General features: G+C 37.6%; 1 protein-coding gene across 1 annotated transcript in view; it reads left to right on the top strand.

The window, feature by feature from the left end:
- Positions 1 to 23,842, top strand: part of LOC109432373 (uncharacterized) — a 495,279-nt gene that overhangs the window by 314,815 nt on the left and 156,622 nt on the right. The window contains exon 2 of the mRNA XM_062854538.1: positions 7,611 to 8,085. Within this exon, the coding sequence (XP_062710522.1) occupies positions 7,611 to 8,085 (475 nt within the window). The remainder of the gene's footprint in view (positions 1 to 7,610; positions 8,086 to 23,842) is intronic.

Below are 23,842 nucleotides of genomic sequence, written 5' to 3'. Positions count from 1 at the left end.
AACTTGAGTTTTAGAAGCCTAAACACGTTACCATGGTAGGGTCTTTGGGAAGGGGGGGGGGGGCTCCCATTCAAATGCAAACTCGAGAACTAATCAAGCAAATGGAACCATATTTGACATGTAAAGGGTTTAGAAGGTAAGCAATGCTTTCATGATAACTTGAGACGCCTCCACTTTTTGGAAAGAGGGGGCTGCCAAACAAATGAATCGAAAAATTCTTCATCACGTAAGAGCCAATTAAACAAACCGAACTTAATTTGCCATGTGCAGATTTAAGAGAACAATAAATGTTTTTATGATAGCTTGAGGCCCTTCCCCGCGCTGGAAGGACATATCCTATACAAATAAATCAACACTTTTCTGAATATTTATAGAACAAATATGAATAATATGAATAATATGAAGACCAAAGCAAATGGAACTAAATTATTAATGTGATGGGTTTTGAAGACAACACATGTTTGAAAAGTCGTGTGCGACCCCCATCTCGCAGGACCCTCCTCCTATTCAACCAAAAAAAGTAGGGCGGCTGTACCAGTTATAACACTACCTAAGTAAAACTATTTCTACAAAAATAAGAAGAAAACCTACGAAAATCAACAATATGTCAAATCATAGCTTAGTTTCCATACTTTAGAGGAAAAATATTGAAACGATATCAAAACTGCTTTTGATATTTATTACGGCGTGTGCCAATGATAGGCACCCTGTACCTGTTATGGATACATTTGTAATTTTGGTTCAACTTCGCACTATTTGCTTGCATTCCTTATGGGACTTGCCATAACTGGTACACTATGGCAAAATAAGGTGCAAAGGACCCGAAATTTAAAGAAAAATGATTTATACTATAATTGTAGCAAATGTTGATGTTTTAATGAGTTTTTCCATCTAATGTGAATATGACCTTTTGTACACATTTTTTTTCGTGTTGATTTGCATCGTTAAATGCTGAAAATCAACTATGGCCAATTTGAGGTACAATAGCCATAACTGGTACACTGAGCCATGCATAACATGAGCAGTAAAAAGCAAAGGAAACCAAATTTTGCATCTGGTGGTTTTTGAAGGCTAAAAATGTCCGTAATATCCATCCCTGGAAGGAGAAAAGGTATATTTTGGAAGTGATGTCCGGCCGACGGCTATTAGGTCGAACGTCGTCCAGCCGAATGCACAATGTTCCGAATAAATATTAGGCAGAATGATCATCATGTCCTAATTGTCACACAGGTTGTTCTTCCTGCTCCTTATACTGCCACTCTTTCTGAGATTATTCCTTCTTTTAACAAGAGGCAGTTCTTTCAAGTCACACTGTTACATTTTTTTGTGGCCCAACTCCTGAGAATGACAACAGAAATGTTTTCTTATTTTAATCAAAGTTTTTGTTTCGAGTGGCATTGTTGTGTAGCTTATGAAAGTTGAACTGTTAACCTCATGGTAGATTTTCTATTTTAAGGCAAATCTGGAAGCATTTCCTCACTTTTTGATTTTTGATTTTTTATTAAATAACGAAGCAATATTTTCAAAATCGGGTTTCGTACACAGAGGAAGGATCAAGGTATTTGAATTTTTTTTTTCAGGTGGAAAATGTTTTTCAGTTTTATGGAAACCATTTTGAAATAAAATTTAAAAAAATATGGTTTTTGAAAAATTGGTAAAAGTTTTACACCTGGAAAAATTCCAGGAGATAGCTCGATCCTTCCTCTAACTGTGTATAAAAACCGATTATAAAAATATTGCTTCATTATTTAATAAAAAATCAAAAACTAAACAAATGAGAAAATGCGTCCAGTTACACTGATAAAAAGTTGGTTAACAACCAAACTGCATCTGAGACGTTTCCTTCTTTTAGAAACAGGTTGTTCTTTTGCATCTGTTTGCATCTGTTTGTTTTGCATCTGTCTGTTGCATCTTCTGTTACAAAAGCATGGACCTTCATATAAAAAACCTTCAAGAGATAAAACTAATTCAGGTAAATAAAACAGGAGCGGTGTGTTTCTCAGATAATAAGCATGTTCTAATAGAAGTTCGAATTTTTATTAGTCAAGCATATGGGATTATGAAAACAGATGGGAACAAATGTCCCAAATAAAAGAGCCGGTCTTCCAAACGTCTTTACAAAGGAGTTTACATAACATTAATAGCCATTTAACTAATAAACAAAATTTTTGATGATGATTTTTGAATTCAATTAGTTACAGGATGACGTGTTTAAAGCATAAACAAAAACATTAAAAAAACTTTGAAACTTAAATTCAAAAACGGTTCAACTAAACCAATATGATGATTCCTCCAATAATTCATCCAGATATTCATCCAAGATTTTATAAAAAAATTCCTCAAAAAATTCATCTGGAAATTCCTAATGGAATTTCTGCAGTGATTCCTCCACCTATTTTAAAAAAATGCCTCATGAAATTCCTGTAGAAATTCAATAGGGGATTCCTCGAGGAATTTCCCCAGAAACTCTTTAAAGGATTCCTCCAGGGATTCTACCTAAATGTTTTCCGGCGATACTTCAAGAAAATCCTAGAGAAATTCCTACAGGAGTTCTTCTGAAAATTTCTCAAGGAATTTCTCTATAAATTCCTCCAGGAATTCGCACAGGCATGTGTCCAGGCATTCCTTCAAGAGCTTCTGTAGGGAATCCTCTAGGGATCGCTCCTGAATTCCTCAAGGAATTCTTTTTGGAATACCTCTAGGCATTCCTCCGGAAGTTCCCCCAGGGATTTTCATAGGGATTCCTCTAGGCATTTCTTTAGGATTTGATTCTGGGACTCTTCCAGGAATACATTTCAGAATTTCACCAGGAATTACCCCAGGAACTCCTGCGGAAATTAACTCAGCAATTCTTGCAGAAATTAATCCAATATACTCAAGGAAATCATCCTTCCGGAGTTTATACACACATTATTCCAAGAATCCAGGGGTTCCTTCAAGGATTCCTCCAGCTATTTCTCCAGAAATTGGTTCAAGGGATTCCTTCAGTAATTTCACCAGGATTCACCAGAAATTTACCAGCGATTCCTCGAGGAATTTACCTGGAACACCTTAAGGGATTCCACTAAAGATTCTTCCGGAACAGAAGGTATTAAAAACCATCAGAACTAAACCAATTTAAAGTGTCGTAGTGAAAGATCCACAATTAAAATGGGGCAATACAAAGTTTGCCGGGTCAGCTAGTTCTCATATAAAAATGAGATTTAAAATGTATTCATAAAAAACAGATACTGTTATGGAACGTTGAAATTAGTTTTAGCTGCAATTGGAAGCTAACAGCTATCATACGCAAAAATGAAATATATTTTACCTATTTTGCCCTACATGCCCCTAAAACTGCTGAATAATAACATTTTTTCTATTGTCTTGTAATGTCACTGGTTGCAATACATGAAGTCCTAGATCATTTTTTATACATACAAATACGATTTATCGATAAGGTTTAGAATCATTCACGGGAGGGTACAAAAAGCTGTCCATTTTACCCTAATTTGCCCTGATTTGTTGTCGCCTCATGAATGAATAGATTTCCCGCATTTGCTTATGTCCGAATTGATGGACTTTTATTACTGAAACCAATGTAATCGTAAAGACAGTTAAAACATATGACTTTGGTGGGGAATACAGGGTATAATAAGCATTAATCCAAATCTTAATTTGTGACAAATATGTACACAACTGATTAATTGAGGCATCTTAAATATACATAACACAGCGTAACAAAAAATAACTTTTGGTCTGTCTCAAGAGCAAACTTATGTGTCTCTGACAGATTTTGGGCCACTGAATCCGAATCCGGGCTCAGATTTGCTCCAGCACGTCACAATTTTGAGCTATACCCCAATTTATAGGGCAAAATATGCGATTTTGGGCTTTTTTGAACCGCCAGCCATTAAGCATGGACATATTTTTTTTAAACAACCAAAAGGTAAATTGGTCAATTAACATCTAAAATAACGACTCATGCAAAATATTTTGTTTTACTAAATCAAATTTCATAGATTTAAGCATTTTATGTTAGTAAGCAAACTTGCATGCAACTTTTGGAGGGTGACTTGTATGGGAAATATCGTACCTAACATAAATCGCTTAAAACTATCAAATTTGATTTGGTAAAATGAAATATTTTGCATGAGTCGTTAATTTAGATGTTAATTGACCAATTTACCTTTTGGTTGTTTAAAAAAAATATTTCCATGCTTAATGGATGGCAGTCAAAAAAGCCTAAAATCGCATATTTTGCCCTATAAATTGGGGTATAGCTCAAAATTGTGACGTGCTGGAGCAAATCTGAGCCCGGATTCGGATTCAGCGGCCCAAAATCTGTCAGAGACACATAAGTTTGCTCTTGAGACAAAAAAATGTTGCGCTGTGTAATTTGGTGCTTTGAGACGCCCCATTTAATCAGTTTAGCGCATACTTGACATATTTTATAAAATGCTTATTATGCCCTTAATTCCCCATCAAAAGCTGAAATTATAGAAAAAGTCATACATATGTCTTTTTGATAGCATTGGTTTCAGTACCAATGCCAATAAGGGAAATTAATTTATTCATTACTTGACAAAAATCAGGGCAAATTGGGGTAAAATGGACAGCTATTTATACCATTCCGAGAATGATTGTAGTATTAACCGATAAACCGCATTTGTATATATCAAAAATGATCCAAGGCTTCATGTTTTGCATCCAGCGACATTACAAAACCATACAAAATATATTATTATCCAGCAGTTTCAGGGGCATGTAGGGTAAAATAGGGAAAATATATTTCATATATACGCATGATAACTGTAACCTTCCAATTGCACCTAAAACTAATTTCAACGTTCCATAGCAGTATTTGTTTTCCGTAAATACATTTTAAATCTCATTTTTTCTTGAAAATAGGGCAAAATGGGGCTAATTGGGCAACTCCCGAAGATGATTCTGGTGATAAAAGATCTAGCGCTTTTTGATTATGCCAAACAAATCAACTTCAAGTCAGTAACATTAAAAATCCATTCTCAATCAGGAAAAAATGTGAATATCCGACAGTTGCTGGGGCATATGGGGCAAAATAAGCATTTAAAAGGATCATGTATTCTTATTATTCCTATTACCTTCCAATTACACCTGCAGCTATTGTACATGTACATCATAGTTGTGTTAGTTGTTTGAAAGTACATTTTGGTTCTCTTTTTGTATGAAAAAAGGGCAAAATGGGGCAAAATGGACCACTTCCCGTGCCGTGCGGTGAATGAAATTAGCACCAATCGATTTCTCGTAATTTTTTACGTCAGAAATGATCAACTTCTTGTACCGAAACCAGCGGCGTTAAAAGATCCGTTTTTTTGGGTCAATTTTTCCCACTGTGCAGTGTTTAGGGTGGGGCGGGGCAAGATGGGTCGCGGGGCAAGATGGGTCTGTGCCATTTTCGGGCGCATTACTCATGTTTTGATTATGTTAATAATTTTGTTAGATGACCAGCATGAATATACAAAAGTTTGGGGCATTGATTGAAAAATTATTCACTCTCATTGGAAATACAAAATAAAATGTTTTTTTGCCATTTTTCTTATGCGATACATTCCATATATTCTCCATATAAACGGCCGCGGGGCAAGATGGGTCACCTTCAATTTTGAACGTATTTTTGGAGCATTCAAAAAGTTATTTATTTTTTTATTATAAGACTATCTCATAAATGACTTCAATCAAGCGGAATAAACGCTCAAAATTATAACATAAAATTATGATAATTTTTTAGTAAAAACATCGATTTTCAAGTCGCCTCAGGACCACTCAAATCGTAAAGTTTTTTATATTCCAAATAAATTTATAAAATGTTTACTAGTAGCTCTTGTTTACTCAGTATGGATATGGAGCATATTTGAATGCGGAACAAATTTTATATTTTGACGTTTTTCGTTGAGAAAATGTTAATTACTTAAAAGGTGACCCATCTTGCCCCGCACTTTTTTCACGGCACAAAATCGATCACTTTTTAAAACTGCTTGTTTAACATCATATTTTGTATTTAATGAACTTTTTATCGACTTTTAGCATAGCTAACTAGTGTATTAAAGAGTAGCGGACGAATGCAAACCAATCCGATTTGTATTTACGAAGTTATGGTGATCCATCCTTATGCGACCCATCTTGCCCCGCCCCACCCTATATTAGTTTGATGCAACCACTAGATAATGGTAGTGAGCAAACATCAAACAGGAGCAAAAATTATGTGAGCGTCTCGCGTGACCAATTGACCAACTATCGAATATTTGAAACTACCGTTAAAAAGTGATCGATAGCGTGCGAGTAGAGTGTGACGTCTGTTTCTGTCATGAAACTGTATTATCATGTATGCATTTGATCCCATTTCAGGAATCACATTCTATCTGCAAAATAAACATTTAGTTTCATTACCCAAATTTTCGCACCTTCATGTAGATTGACACGTCTTTGACCTTAAAGTTACCTATCTTAAGATCTCTTTCGCACGCAATTCCATTTTCATCGGCTCGGTGCCGAGCTTGATTCTACTGATTACGTGCTACACACATACAACCCTCAAGGCGCTCGAAGCGTTTGGTTGGAAAAACAAAACAATTTAATATTAAACAAAAGCCCGGTTCGAAGGCGCTTTTGGTGTCGCCACTTTAGTAAAGTAAAACTCTCATGCTATCGCGTAATACGGCCTAGATGAAAGCTCGTTGGAAATCTAATTTTAGGTACAGTACCTTTGTATGCTTTGAACAAACAGCGGAATTAAGTGGGTTGAATTGCTGGCTGGAGTTGAATTTTACGCGTATGTTTTAAGGTTTGATAAGGAATCTCCCTTCCTCTGGAATTTCAGGTTCTTTTTAACCAATTGAGGGGAGATAACAATAATTTGATTAGGGTATGTGTTCCATCATTAATCTCATGCTCCCATATTCATCCTATTCGAAAACAAGCGATTACGGCACCGATTGATTCCGTTCTTTTTGTTTTCATGAGTGCTCACTTCAAATAAAAAATACAAAAATAAGAAACAAAACAAACAGCACTTCAATCCTTTGTTTTTCGTAGGATGAAAATGGGAGCCACATGCTTAAGAAGGGAACCAATACCCTACGAAATTTTGAAAATTTATGTAAAGTCTGAGTCGTCCGGAATATTTCTTATCAAATCCGAGTAGTTTTACGAATTTGCCTGATTGCTGGGGTAGATTTCACCAAATTTATTTATTACCCAGCCCAACTGACGAGTCAACGTGCACTGTGACAAAAGAAGAAATTGAGAATTTTTCTGGCTTTACAGAAAACGCGAAAATCGTTCCAAAGTTCGTGACTTGTTTCTCTATTAAGATGATGACATAAGTGAACTTCAGCATTATGCGATGACAACAATATTTATTGCATAATACCGACAGCAAATTCCACCATAGATCCTTCTTGCATTCTTCGCATTTCGTTGCGTCTATTAACTAAAGATCAGTCCATAAGAGACTGAAAGCCTTTCCTATTCTAACGTGCTCCGATCTCCCGACCAAGGCATTCAGGGGGAAAATTCCTCCCAGTCATGCATAAATTTTCATTGCCCCATGCGATAGCTAAATTTTCCTCTTTTCTACCTCTTTCTCACAGGCTTGGCGAGCACTAATAATCATCAATTATCATCATCCATATCACTTCCCGGTCCAGATTCCTCCGGCAGGAGCAGGAGTAGTACAAGCAGTAGCAGTATCAGTAGTAGCAGCAGTAGTAGGCGAGGTCAAAGTTGGCCACAGCATTCCCAGCAGCAGCAGCAGCAGCAGCAGCAGCAACATGTGAATGGGGAGGGAAAATTAATAGACAATAAACTACGAGACAAACTGCTTTCTTACATCGGCAGCAGCAGCAGCAGCAGTAGCAGAGGGTTGGACCAATCCGGCTTCCGGAGGATCCGGCGAGCCAAGCGTGACAGTATTTTCACCGAAGATACGACAAATAAATACTACGATAATAGAATAAGTGATGAGCCGGTGGCCGTCCCACGCATCACCGAGGAAGTTTTGCAGATAAGCAATCTGACCGAGGAGCGAATTCGAGAGGAAAATGAATTGCTGGATCATCTGAATCGGTGAGTACCTACCATGCCCTAGTCCTAAGTCCTAAGTCCATAGTTTCAACCGACTACACGCCAAATCGAACGATTCGACCGACGAGACGAGTGCGAAAGTTATTCTCATAGATTGTGACATTTATTGGATATTCGAACTGAATGTGGTATACGCTGGTCAGGCAGGCCGGTAAACAGACAGATCCTCTGTGGATCAGAAATGATTACAAGATGGCAAAAATCTTGTGACTACTTGACATCTATGTTAATCTAGTTCAATGACTGTCTAATCCGAGAGCTTCTTGAAGTACAGGTTACTGGATCAGTGTGATCGTTGATCTACTGGAGCATCTATACAAATAATAAAAATGGAATGGTGTTTGTATGTCACGTATAGGCTCAGGAACGGGCCAACGGAAGCAAATTTTAATGTTGCATATGTACAGGGCTCCAACTTGTTCGTGTGAAGAAATAATTGAAAAAAGTAACCGGAAAAGCAATGAAAACGGGAAAATAAAAAATTCCATTTTGCGGGCCTTTTCTTTTCGGAACTGCATGTAAAAACCCGAAGTAGGCAGGCAGTACAACGTTTGCCGGGACAGCTAGTTATAAATAAAATACATAGTTACACAGCCTCATGCAATTATGTTCTGTTAAGTTACGAGTTAAACTTTCTTGAATTTATTTGGTATATGTCGAACTTATTCAGTCCCAAACGTTTTGAATTCTTTCTGAAACCACCTGAAACGCCCATGAAACGCTTCGAATCGTCTCTGAAATCTCCTAAAACTTCCTGTGATGCCTGCAAAATCTCTCAGAAACCTCCTGAAATGCCTCTAAAACACTCACAGAAACCTCCCTGAAGCTCATATGAGAGCACGTGAAATCCCGTTAAACCTCTCTGAAACCCATCGATACGCCTTGAAACGCCCCTCAAACGCCGGCTCTCCTGAGAGTCCACTAAGCCCTTAAAAGCCTCCTGGAACGTTATGAATCTTACCTGAAGCCCTACGAAACGTCCTGCAGAAACATCCTAATACGCCTTTATAATCCGTATTGGCCTTAGTCACCGCAAACAAACTAAAAATCACGCCGTTCACCAAATATTCAACGGTTTTGAATATTTTTTCAACGGTCTATTCGTACCTAAATATGTCTCGTATGCAGAAATGGTCAGAGAACGTTGGAATGGTTACTGAAGATGGAGTTATTTCGGTTGAACACAGGGTCAGATTCTTATAAAAAGTGCTGTTTTTGGTACACAGCGTGTTTTCCATTAAGATTCGCAATTAATCTCACTCTATTTTCATTATATCCATTTTTGCAGACTCAAGTATTGACTTTAGCGGTATGTGTCTTCTAAAATAATTTGTTCTGTATTCTAAACACTTTATTTTGGTAAAATAAAGGTTAAGGTAAAAACCTTTGAGATTACTCCAGCTTAAAGTGCAATAGAAACTCCCTTTTTACATACATGAAGATAAAGTATTCTTGTTATCTCTGTTATCCTGTTATCTGTTGTAGAAAAATGTATTGTTGGAAAGTTTGCCGAACAAACTATTTCCTTATTTGCTCAATTTTAAGAGTGAATTGTATTTTTTTGCTATAAAATACACCTCTTTCTGTTTTTTTTTTATTGGAATAACGCTGCAGACCCTGCACCTCAAACTCAAAAAGAATTCCTGGATGAGTCCTTGGAGAAATCCCTGGAGGAATTTTTGCTGGAATTACTCATGCAATTATAGCAAAGATACAAATAACAATTCAGCTGTAATTCCTCCAAATATTTTTTCAAAATTTTATACTGTGCATTCTACTGGGATTCTTTTAGAAATTTTCCTTTAAATTTTCCTTGTAATTTCAACTGCAAATCCACTTTATAATTATTTAGAAATTCTAGCAGAGATTGCTTCAAAAATGGTGCTGGAAGTTTTGCTGGGATTCATCAGGCTATTCCTTCTGGACATCCTCCAGAAATGCTCTAAGGACTCCTAGGAGCATTTACTAAAGAAATAACAGCTAAATCCGAGCAAGGATTCCTGAAGAAATTTTAGTAAGAATATCTGAAGGAATCCTAACAGGAAAACCTGCATCCAAGGGAAATTGGTAAAAAGAGAAATCTGGAAATATCACGAGAGGAATTCCTAAAGCCTTTTTATGCCAGTACATGAAGAAACCTTCAGACCAATCTCAGCAAGAACTTCTAGAGTTATGAATTTATAGAGGAATTACAAAAGGATTCTTCTAAAGACTTCTCCATGGATTTTTCTAAAAGTTTCTCTTGGAATTTCTCCGTTGATTCATTCGAGAGTTTCTACAGGATTTTCTCTGGGAAACCTTCTAGAAATGACCACTGCGATTCTTGCAAAAGTTCATTCTGTGATTTCTACAGAGATTTTTCAAAAGATTGCTCTAAAAATTCTTTTTGGAAATTCCTCACAATTCTTGCTGGGTATCCTCCAAAAATTCATAATGTGATTCCTCTAGAGATTTTCCGAAGAATTTGTAAAGGAATTCCTCTTAAAATTTATGTAAGAATTCTTTTTGCTAAGATTTCATCAATTATAAAGGATAAATCCTCTAAGGATTCCTACAGGAATTCACGCAGAGATTTTTTTAGGGATTTTTTTTTTGGAGGACTCCTAATAGCAAATAACTGCAGTACATCTGAAAATGCGGAGAAATCCTGGCACAAGTTCATGAAGGTTTTTTTTTTAATTGATTTCTGTGTTTTTATCTACTGCTACTCCTATACTAGTTCATGAAGGAATCCCAGTAAGAATTTCTGGATGTATTCCGAGAAGAGTTTATAGAAGAATCCTTTAAAAAATCCCTAACGGAATCAATCCATGGAGGCATTTCTAGAAGAATTTCAAGATGATATATCAAAAACTTTCTCCAGAAATTCCCCTAGGAATTCCTCTAGGGACGTCTGCTGCACCCAAAAAAATCCTTTCCGATATACGTGTACTTTCAGTCATGACAGCGGGAACAAACAAGAACTATGCACAGAGCCGTAGCGTAGTCCCATGGCGCCCTTGACAAGCATCCAGATTGACGCCCCACAATAATTTGGCATGGTTAATTTGGAAAAGTGTTGTTATTCTTTTTTCAAAGTTTCCTAAAAAGTTTCATTTTGGCGTTGCGAAGACACAAATTTCCCCCGATTTCATTTATTTTCTTCGAATGTCATTCATTAGTAATTTCAATGGGAGTCGCCCAAAAATGTTCCCAAATTTATTTCTCTTATAATACGAGTATAAGTAAGAACACATTTTGCATGTCAAAAATTTCACTAAGACCAGCACAATAATTAGAGATTTCATAGTCTCAACATGAGTTATGCATAAATTTCTTTAAGAAATCTGACAGATTTTTTTTAGTTTTTATTTTTTTTATTTCAAAAATATTTTCCCTGAAGAAGAATTCCTGCTGAAATCACTAAGCGAAATTAAGGAATAATCTCTGGAGAAATTTATGCAGAAATACCCAGATGAATACTTCAAGAAAATCCAGGAGACAATTCAACAAGAATTTCCAATAGAATTCATGGAGTAAATCTTGAAGGAATTCCTCGAGCAGTTCGTGAAGAAATGCCTGTAGGAATTTGTGGAGAATCGCTGGAAGAGTTTTCGAAGGAATCCTTGAAAAAGTTTCTTATGGATTCTCTGGTTCCGGGTCATTTGGCCGAATGCCGTTTGGCCGAAAGGGTCATTCCGCCGAACACCCGATTGGCCGAATGTCGTTTGGCCGAAAAAGAAATGATGAACTTAAGTGATCGTTCCACAGTTTCCTATATCAGTATAAATCGAAAGAACAGCCTATGATCAAAAAGAAGGAACAAATTCTGACAAAAAATAGTCACAGTTTAAACGCTAACTAATCCCTTCAAGGTAAAACTAGAAAGAATAGCCTATGATTAAAAGATGGAAATTCTTCTGATGATCATATTGACGGCCAGACTTTGCCGACGCCTTTAAATTCTTTGGATCATAATTCGGCCAATCGACATTCGGCCAAACGGCATTCGACCAAATGACCGGACGTCTTTCAAAAGATACTTTTGAAGAAATGTTGGATAAAATCAATGGCTCACTTTCCAATTGAAGACCTGGATAAATTTCTACAGGAATTCCTAATTTATGATCTTATGGAGAACTTTATGAAAGGTTTTCTATAGAATTTCTAGAAAACCTTTATGAAGCAATCTCTAGTGAACATGGAACAATTTCGGAAGAAATCAATGGAAAATATTCTGAGAGATTTCTTCTTTCTAAAATATGTATAAAAGGCTTTCAAAAGGAAACTTTGATTGGATTTCTACAGAAATCTATACAAATTTTCTAAAAAAAAATCTTGGAAGAATTTCTGAAGGAATTCTCAGAAAGATTTCTTAAAGAATTTTAGCAGGATTTTCTATAGGAATATAAGCAAGAATTCCTGAGAAAATCCATTGAAGAGTTTCTAAGTAATCCTTAAAGATATTTTTCACGAATCTCTTTGAGAATTTCTGAAGGAAACTCGGGAAAATTCATTGGTGATTTGCCAGGCGAAACTCAGTATCAAGCCCTAGAAGATTTTTTTGAAGGAATATGTGGAGAAATTTCCTTGAAGAAACTGACCCATTTTTACCCTAAAAGATTTTTTGAAAGAATATCTGCAAAAAAAATATTAATGAAATCATGGAATTATCCAATGAAATACCTGGAGAAACATCGGGAGGAGTTCTTTGACAAATTTCAGAATAAATTTCTAGATAACTTCTTGGGAGTCTCTCTGGAGGAATTTCTAAAGGAATCCTTCAGAAAACTTTGAGAGGAATCTCCAGAAGAGTTTTTGATTTGATTTTTTTTATGATTCCCTGAAGTAGTTTTTATGAGAATTTCTGGAGGAATTCTTGAAGAAATTTTCAAAGAAATCCTTCGAAAAAATTTTGAGAAAAAACAATATTGAAAAAAACAACAAGAGATTTGGAAGAAATATTTGGTGAAATTGTATGGAGGAATTCGTGGAATATTTCATATGTTTTAAGAAAATAAAGAAAACTGGTAGTTTTTTGGGTGATAACAACTGGTAGTTTTTTGGGTGATAACAACTGGAATCTTTTCGGCTAGATTTACAAGAGTTTAAGCCCAAAGAAACATTTACTGAAAAAAAAACAATTGCATGAACTGAAAGAGCTTTCTCTGAATATTTTACAGTTTAAGTATACTTATTGGTCAACATAGTAAAATATTTCAATGAATGCGAAGAAAATGCCAGGAAGTAACCTCAGGACATCTTCCAATAAGAATGTTTACACATTTTAAAATTCAAACTTTCACTAGAATTTCGGGAATTAAAAAAAACTAAAATAGTTTCTCTAAAATAATCTAGCCTTAAGCCTCTAATGCTGGCGCCCTTGGCGGGGGCAACCCGGCCAACCGCACGCTACGGCTCTGACTATGCAAAGCAACGATTTCAACAATAAGAAATGTACACCGTGAACTAGATGTCACGGTTTCTAGCACGCCCATATTGACAGCTGGAACTAGTTCCAGTTCACGGTGTATATTTGCCTGTTCTCATATTTACTTTTGTTTGTTCACGTTTAACAGAACGGATTTTTTCCAAGAGTTCCTTTACGGTTTCCACTTAGGATTTCTCAAAGGGGTCCTCTTTTCTCCCAGGTATTGCTGCTATGATTCCTTCATAGATGTCTTCAAGGATTCCTCTTGGAATTGCTCTGTGTATTCCAGTAATAACAGCAGGGAATCCTTCAGGAAATCCTACTAAAATTTCTTTGGGGATTCTTGCTGAGAATTTTCAAGCGTTTTCAGCAGGAATATCGTAAATTATTACTCTTGAGAGTCTTCAAGGAAATACTTAGGCTAACCAGAAAAAATCCTGGTGGACTTCAGCCAGAAATGTCTAGAGGAATCCCGGTCTCAGTTCTGGAGCAATCTCAGCAGTAGTTGCTTAAGGCGAAACTGGATCCATTTCCTCACTTTTTGTTTTTTGATTTTTTATTAATTAACGAAGCGATATTTTCAAAATCGGTTTTCGTGCACATGTAGAGTATGGATCAGGGTATCTTCTGAATTTTTTACGCGAAAGAAAATGTTTTTCATTTGTGCAGAAACCATTTTTGAACAAAATTTCACTAAAAAATGGTTTCTGCAAAAACGAAAAACATTTTCTGCAGCGTAAAAAAATCAGAAGATACCCTGATCCATAATCTACATGTGCACGAAAACCGATTTTAAAAATATTGCTTCGTTAGTTAATAAAAAAATCAAAAACCAAAAAAATGAGAAAATGCTTCCAGTTTCGCCTTAAATACTCTCAAGGGAATTTTCAGTAATAATATTACATTTCAGGAGAAGTCCATGAATAAATTCCATCAGGAATTGTATAGGGAATCCCAGCTAAATATTTCTGGTGGTAATGTCAAAAGAAAATTTGGATGAATCCTTGAAAAAATCACAGAAAATACCACAGGGGGAATTTCTAAAGGATTTACGAGAGCTATATCTGAAATCATTCGCGTACTGTCCCAAGTCTTGCTGACTAGGAGCTTTGCATATTACTAAATCAAAATAACAAATATATATTTAAAACAAATTAAAACTAAAGCACTGAAGCCAAAGCTGGGAAGATTCATTCGAAAACGAACGAATTACTCATTTTCGTGCTGCTGTGACGTACATTTTTCGTTCGTTGCGCCATTGCGAATCGCTTGCCACACGAAGAACGAAAGAAACAACTAAGAAACACTCATATCGACCGGTGAGTGTGAATATCTCATGATATTCACGATCACCCCGAGCGGTAAATATTCCTCACTCGACGGGGCTGACCGAAGCGAGGAAGAATGCCAATTTCTCTCCTTTGCTTGTTGCGAATTGAACAGAGTCAGGTGCATCCAAGGCACATGTAAGAGCAAGAACGCATGTTTTGCTTCACGGTGATAACCCGAGCAGAAGGGCATACCTTACAAATACCGTGCAAAGAGCAGCCTGTGCTCTAATACCTCAAGTTGGTATTGCTATATTATTCTACGCAATGTTATGAGAACACCACAATAACAATTGGAGGTATTTGAGCAAAGTGAGGTATTGATGTGGTATTGTTGATTAAACTGGGAAAATAACTGAAGAACAAAATGTGGTATTACATCATGGATCTACCCGAGCAGGAACGAATAATTGGCACATAACTGCAGCATACCAAAGTCAGGTATCATACCAAGGTCGGTTATCCTGGTATCGGAAATACCCTATTTTCGTATTGTTTAGGTATCGAGTCACCGACAGAGCATACCTCAATGAGTTATTGGTTTGGTATTGAGGACTGCTTGAAGTATTATGCAATTATGGAAAAATCGCCATTTGTATGGAAAAATCGTCGGTTATTATTGAGGTACATATTGCAATACCTGATGTCATTATTCACGAGGTATTCGTAGAAAACACACCAGTTATTATTTTAGGTATTTTACCTCTTATGCAAGCCTCCTTAATACTTCATTCAGGTTGTAGGTATTGGGTTTTGCATACCTAAGTTTGGTATTCTGCAGCTATTTTCTCCTGCGCGGGTATCGAAAAATGTTCAAGCAAGAAATATTCTTACTTTGTTATATTATACTTTCTAGATAACAAATAAAGCACTTGAAATTTATGGTATGCATTCATTATTGAAATAAATAGACTTGTTTTTTCAGGTGTTATTTATGCAAAATTATGGTGTTCATTTTTGTTGTTTTGCCTCTTATGTCCACCTAATGAAGGGCATATTGAGGTATAATGTTATTTAAGATTAATACCTTGGTATGTTACTTTGTTGCTTTGTTAATTGTTGTTTCTGCTCGTGAAGCAAATCCAAAAGAATGTCAAATTCATCTCAGGAATGGAATGATATACAGTAGAGGTGAAGCCCTCAATGACCTTCTCTGTTTGTTATTACAACCCTGACATGTATGTGATTTTTTCCGTTCGGATTCTACATGGGTAATGCCTTAATGGAAATGTTCATCCCCTCCCCCCTTTATGGTGTTCCACACACTAGGCGCCCTCCGCATTTTGTCGAAATTAGGAAAAAAAGCTTCCCTTACCAAGGCGGTCTGGGCACTAACAGAATAGTTAGACAAAGTGATTCGACAAGAACTCCAATAATTTCAAACCAAATGATTGATTAATTTATCGTTACGAGTTTTCGGGTGCATGACCTGACCTCCTGAATGCTCCAATCAAATCATTTTTTTTTTTCAAAAGAATTCCACCTCTAAATATTGGATTCCAAAATTGCACACTTTAACACATTTTCCGATTTCTGGCCCATAGTGGCAATTGTTCCAGCAAGCAAGCAGATCGGCTGGCACTGTTTGCGGTAGGTGGTGGAAATGGTTGTCGTTTGATTTCTGCTAGCTAACATCAGTTCTGAAACACATTTCGGATCCATATCTCATCTGGTGAGTGCAGCACGGGTCGTTGGCTGTTGGTTTGGTGACCTCGTTCTTTCGGTTCGATTCACCAACATCAACGACATCCAGAACCGGGGGGTGTTGTGTACCGGAAATTGAGACCGAATTGATTGATTGATCGCTTTCTGGGGTCAAACGGGGTTAGGTTTTGGGCACGTGCGGGTAATTTATAGGGTGGGAGAATTATTCATTTGGGGTTAAATACATTGTATTATGCATGAATACAGATTATTCATTAAGCTGCATCAAATAAACTCAGATTTGAAAACATTTATGAATATTACTATTACGTCCAATTTCTTTAATGTTATAACTGGAATGAGGCTCCAAAGTGATCAAATTCGAACAATCATTGAGTCAATAAGCTGCGTTGTTACATTGAGATCCAACCTCTGCGCCTGACCAACCATGTAAAAATAACTTTCCTGCACATTAAACGCGACAGTTTACCCCACCCTAACTTATCTTCCGGCACAATCTGGCTGGTCACACAGAGAGCTCGACCTCCATCAAACGAGGAAATAAATTTCAACCCAGGCGTCTGGCACCCTTACCCTGCCAGCACAGTCTCGTCCAGCCAGCACACATGTGGCATGAGGGCCATTCTTCATACACTTCCGGTCCTCCGGCGGAAAATCGCATTCGAAGCCGGATAGCGGCATTGGCAAATCGAATCACTGCATAATTGATGTCCGACCTAAATCCCCGTCACCATTATTGCAACCGTTGAAAGCGATTTAGTGCTTGCCAATCAACAGCGGCAGGGTCTGCGGTTTTTTCAACTCTTAAAGTGCCCGCTCCAATTGTCCATTCTTAACTTGACGAGGTCTTAGCTAGACCTCGCCTCAGCTTCTAGTATTTGTGAGTTAGCATATTTAACTTTTTGGATTTTTATTTTAGAAGTTTTGATATGGTTTTTTGATAGGGATTGGTTTCTAAAAAGTGTAATAAGAGTCCATCTAATATCAGAACTTTAAGTTTAAAAATTCAAAGATTCTATGGGGTTTCTCAGTTGAAATTCAACGTTCCTAAAGCAGAAGTATCCTTTGCCACATTATGTTATTAGATTAATTAGAGGATAAATGCTAGGTGCCATCCTTTCTCTTTTTCTGCGCCACTAGTGTCACCCCAGGCATCGCATTTTCCTCTTCCAACCTGAAAGTACGGGGCGTTGAAACTGGCGCTTAGAATGTCTAATTATGATCATTTAATTCCGTCGTCTTCCTTTTGCAGGAGATGGGAGTGTCACTGCGCTCTGCTGGTGTCGGCTTCTATTTTGCAGTGGAAATTTTCCGTAACAAAAGGGGCTAGGTGCTCGTATTTTCACTCACCTGAATACGTACTGTGGGACTGCGGAAAGAGCTGTTCTGGTTTTGTGCCACAAAACAGGCGAATAAAATGCCGTGCAAAGTTTGTCACCATTGTATAGGCGGCGGAAGAATTTCCACTCGGAAGTTCTGAGTAGAGCAACAGCCTCATCATCATCAACGCCACCGTCATTGCTTCTTGGTTCTCTCCTTGGTAATGAAATGCCTTGAAATATCTTCGTTTGTATGCGATAAACTATGTGAACAATTGAGCGGAAACATGGCTCTGTTTGTAAGTTACCGTTCATGTATAACGAAATGATACGAATAATACAATCAGGGACCAGTAAAAAGTGATAGTTTCTAGAATCGGTTCTACAGTTCATTTGTAAATTTTTATGGAACTTCTTTCAACATTTCCTTCAGAAGTTCCCACGCGATATTTTCCACAGTTCCTTCGAAAATTCCTCCTTGATAATTCTTCAGCAATTATTTCTCCTTACCTCTCAGAATTCTAAAAAATTTGATATTTCCGTCAGAACAACCTTTAAAAGTTTCTTCCAGAATCCCTTCAAGATTTGGGAAATTCTTCAAGGCTTTGGCAGATTCTCCAGGAGTTCCTGTAAGAATTCCTTGAACTGGAATCGGATATGTTTGCACTAATTTATGGGGATAATTCTTCAGCAGCCTTTTTTGTGTAGGTGTTCCTCTGGAATTTTATTTAGGGTTACCACCAGGTGTTTTTTTAATTCTCCAGAAGTTATTGCGAAACATCATTTCAGGAGTAATTATGGAAATTTCACTGGGATTTCTGTTGAGGGAATCTTTCTGCAATTCCTCTAAAAGGTCCTAAGAGATATTCTACTGAAGTTTCATCGGGGATAGCTCCAGCAGTTCCTTCGTGGGTTCTTTTAAAGTTCGGAAAGGACGTCCTTCAGAGATACATCCGGCAATGGTTTCGAAAACTCTCCAAAGAAATTATTCGGGAATCCATCAGAAGAATCTATTGGTGGATGGACTGATGAGTTTATCCAGGGCCATTCAAATCCAAGCCATTTCATAGGTTTCTACTACAATTGCTGTAAAAAATCCATCGGGATTACTTCAGGACTTCATTGGGATAGAATTCTCTCAGAAAATGTTTTAGGAGTAGTTGCGAAAATTTTTCCAGAAGCTATTTCGAAAAATACTTCAGGATTTGCGTCGGGACGCATTTTGAATTATTTTTCGTTTCACCCACTCACACAAAAATTAAACACGGCCACCGGTTTCATTGGGAGAGTGTTTCGGCTGTCGACATGCAGATCAGAAAACGAGAAGAAGGATTTGGTAAGGGAGTATTTGCTCAACAACAACTATCCGAGTGCGTTGATAAATCGGCTTGTAAACCGATTTATCAACCGGAGCACCAATGAACCTAATGATAGTGGCAATACTAATCCTGAACCAAAAACATATCGATCTCTCCATCACGTTGATAACCTCACTCCGGCTCTTGCGAAAGTTATTAAAAGAAACTTTCCCAGCATCACACTAAGTTTCAAATGCGTCAAAACCAATAGGTTGTTGTTTTCCAAGCTAAAAGATAAGACGCCACAGTTGGAGCAACGGAATGTGATTTATCGCATCCCCTGCATTGACTGCGACGCTTCCTACATTGGCTTGACAACACAGCAACTAAAAAACCGCCTCTCTGGACACCGATCACTCATCAATCGGTATACAGAGCTGAAGTCTTCTGATCCACTCGGGGCGAATGAGAGGGAGGAAGAATTCAAAAAGACGGCTTTAATGGTACATGCGATTGAGAACGATCATCGTTTCGATCTGTCGAAAACAAAGATCGTAGAACAGGACAACCGGCTGCATGCGCTTCAAATACTCGAAATGTGTCACATCTTTTGTGACAACACAACGGTAAATTTCAGAACCGACACGAGCAATTTGAATGTAGTTTATTCGGGTTTCCTGCACTCAATCGCGGACGAAGGGCGATAATAGATAATATCTCACTCTCTATGTTTTATGTTCTCTGTTATCTCTCCCTGTCCGTTCCACACCCTAAAATGAAACAACACAGGCTTGTGTACAATGTACACAGGCTTGTGCACAATGTACACAGATTTGTGTACTACTAGATCAGCCTCCACCCCTGTGTCAAATGTACACAGTCACTTTTCTGGCTCTAGCGCTGGTATGGGAGCAAAGTTCATAACTAATTTTCTCTGAACGATGACATGCATTATCAGGAATCGATCAGTGCAAAAATAATTGTTAATTTTGTTTTCATGCCAGCGCTGGAGCCGGAAAATTATCTGTGTACATTTGACACAGCGGTGAGGCTGATCTAGTAGTACACAAATCTGTGTAACTTCTGTAACCGTGCATATGGGTTTTGATATCTCTCATTTGAAACATTTTGATTCATAACCGTTTGGATGTGCGCGGGTGAAAGCTGTGTAAGTTTGTGCTACGTCAAATGTTAGACCCATTCAAATGAATTTAGTCACTATGTCCGATTTTTTTGTTTAAATATTGCAGTGTAATTTTGTCAGCCGTTCCAAAATCCATGTTCAAAAACCACTTGACATAGAAATAACTGTTTGGTGTAAGTAATTTGTATAATCTGTATGTTATATGTTAATAAGTGACTAAATGCTTTTAACCTAACCGGTTGTTTTTAAAGAAACCCGAAGACCGATATAGCGCCAAAAAATCCCATAAATTATCAAGACGGTCGAAAATCAACCAATATTACAAACAGTAGCGGAAACACCAGATCCGACTCTTTCAGAAGCTCAACGCATCCCAGGGATAAGGACGGAGGCATCTTGACGGATAGACGTGAGGTAATTGAAAGGTGGAAACAGCACTTCGATCAGCACCTGAATGGCGAGGAGAACGTTGGCACGGGAGACCACGACAACGGAGGAAACGACGACGCCAGTGCAGCGGAGGACGGAAATGAGCCAACGCCTACGCTGAGGGAAGTTAAGGATGCCATTCATCAGCTCAAAACCAACAAAGCAGCTGGTAAGGATGGTATCGCAGCTGTACTCATCAAGATGGGCCCAGAAAAGTTGGCCACTGTAGTGATATAGAATGGCTGAAGAAAAGTTTCGATATAAATTCAATTTGTTCACACACGCTTATTTTACTGAGTGTTCCTGTATATACAACAACGATGCGCAGTTCAACCCGTTCTACCTGAGCTTTAGGTTTCAAAGTACACGATGCCGTGGCGTGTTCGGAAAGCTCTTTTGCATTGCGTTGACCGACGGACGACCCGATGTGAAGAAAGGAAGGGGAGAATGAAGGAAAAACGAATGGATGAGCAGGAAGGCGTGAACGGGCATGCCCAGCACGGCGGGCGGGAGAAGCCAGTTTATGAACGATGTTTGAGACGAACGGATGGAGTATGGTGATTAAGGACATATGGGAGAGAATCCATGTCATGGCAGCGAAAATGGCTGCCCCACATATACTAACGCATTTGATAATGTTCCACAAAAATTGGCAAAATAATTCCACTTACCTTTAATTTATCATTGCTACGTTGCTAACAGACCACTTAGAACACTTTCAATTTCTTATTTCAATATTCTTTCTGCCTGAAATGGGCCAAAATTTTCCGAACCGTGCTATTTTTCTACACCGTCCACGAAACCATCCGCCACTGTTTACGTTTTGGGTCCCCGGCAGCTACCAACAAATTTCACTATAAAGTTCTATTTCCACTTCACTGAACATCACCACTATGATTTACTTCCCATCTCTCAGCTATTATCACGTCGCACTAGCAGGTATTTTACGGAAAATACCTTAAACTGGCGAAAACGGTGCTATTAAAACACGCCCGAGCGCAAAATATCGCGTTTTTTATTTTTCTAATTTTCTATCAGCTGCGCTGGGTACGGTGCATCTGTGTTGTTTTGTTTATACTGTGCAGTGATGCCAGCGTCATCTGTTGAAGCGCATCCTCGGTCGAAGTAAAAATGCCTCGTCTCTCATATGTATAGTTGAAATTTCACGCGAATGAGTTAAAAATTTGAACAGAAGTTATGTCGATCCTCTGCCGTGAACTTTTGAAAAGCCGTAGAGTGGTGGGCGGTGTTCAAATAAGTGTGTAAAGTTGGATGATTCTGAATCTGAACAAGTTACATTTTTGGGAGAAGTGGGTAAATCTTCAGGACAATCACGTCACGAATCCTATGAATTCTTGCGGATCAGCTAAGTTTCAGTAACAAATTTTGAAAACGACGTATAATCAATACTGTAGCATAGATTATACGTCGTTTTCAAAATTTGTTTCTGGTTTCATATTCAAATGATAAGGCATTAAATAAATTGCAGACAAATGGATCAGTGTTTGTGACATATAAGGTGCCTGTACCAATTATGGCACTACCTAAGAAAAACTATTTATACAAAAATAACGAGAAGACCAACGCATACCGTCAATATGTTAACCGTTATATGTCCGACAATTTTTTTGCTTTTTTCTACACCGTGCTTTTTAATGGGCGCTAGGTACTAGCGTGGGACACGAAAAGACATTTTACTCCTGCACACTTTTTGAGTTCCATTTTGGCCCCATATCAACTGTGCAAAATTTCAGCTCGATCGGAGAAACTATATTTTAGCGCCAGCTGTTTTAAGTTTTCATACGATTTACTATGGGGAAAATCACTTTTTCAAAGAAAAATCGCCACAGGTTGCCCCTTAACCCATAAAAATACATCGATGAATGAATACTATTGGAAATTTTGCGAGGAAAAAAACCCTCTGAAGACCGCAAAGCGATCTAAGGCATGTGGAAAAAGTTATTGACTGAAAACCGAGTGGTATGCCAACGTTGTTTAACATGTAAGGAATAACAATAAATAATAAAATCTCGTCATTTTAATGATCGGGTAAGGCTTAATAACTTTTTCCACGAATGTCGCATCGCTTTGCGGTCTTCGGGGGTCTGATTCCTCGTGAAGTTATCTACAGAAATCATTCAACGATTTATTTTTAGGGATCAATGGGTGATCTCAAGCGATTTTTCTTTGAAGAAGTAAATTTTCCCCATAGTAAATCGTATGAAAAACTAAGAATGGCGGGCCCTAAAATATAGTTTCTTCGATCGATCTGAAATTTTGCACAGTTGATATGGGACCTAAATGGAACTCAAAAAGTATACAGGAGTTGGAGTTTTTCCATTTTTTATATTTTCCCATATAAACCGTGTACCAGGCTACTAGGTACCCGGGTACCCTGTCGGCCACATAACGGTTCAAAGATAGTTTAGTTTCCATACTTTACAGGAAAAATATAGAAACGGAGCCAAAACTACTTTTAGTATTTACTACAGCGTGTGCCAATGATAGGAGTCCTGTGCCAGAAATGGATACATTTTCAAACTTTGGTTATTTTCGCGCTATTTGCATGCATCCCTTGGGATTAGCCATAATTGGTACACTATGGCAAAAAAGGGTGCAAGCAAGCCGAAATTTTAAGAAAAATGATTTATTTCTACCATAATTTGAGCAAAATGTGGAGATTAAATGAATGCAACCATCTTTTGTGAACATGATCTGTTGGTCCCAAAATTTTTCTTATTGATTTACATCAGTGGTCACCAAACTGCGGCCCGCGGGCCGCATGCGGCCCTCGACCAGGGTTTGTGCGGCCCGCGAACTGATTTTGAAATGTGTTAGAAAGTGGCTCACTCATCAATTCCATAATGAAAATCAGAAATTTGACCATATTTTAAAACTTTCATGAGAATGAATATTAACTACTGAAATTGAGTGTTTTTTAAAAAATGTAATATTTTTAAAATAATTTCCATTTTGTTTCTATCGGCGAAAAAAATTCTTGTATATACTTTATATTCAGCACTTCTATCAGAAACCTATTCCATTGTTTTTCAGAATTTTGGTCTACTATTTCTTTTAAAAGAAGTGTTGCCCAAACTTCCGGAATTTCGCTAAAAAGTTCAGGGATTGAACAAGATACTCTTCAT

Source organism: Aedes albopictus, chromosome 2 (genome assembly GCF_035046485.1).
Source record: "Aedes albopictus strain Foshan chromosome 2, AalbF5, whole genome shotgun sequence".
Classification (NCBI taxonomy): Eukaryota; Metazoa; Arthropoda; class Insecta; order Diptera; family Culicidae; genus Aedes; species Aedes albopictus.
This window is presented reverse-complemented; position numbering and strand designations above follow the sequence as displayed.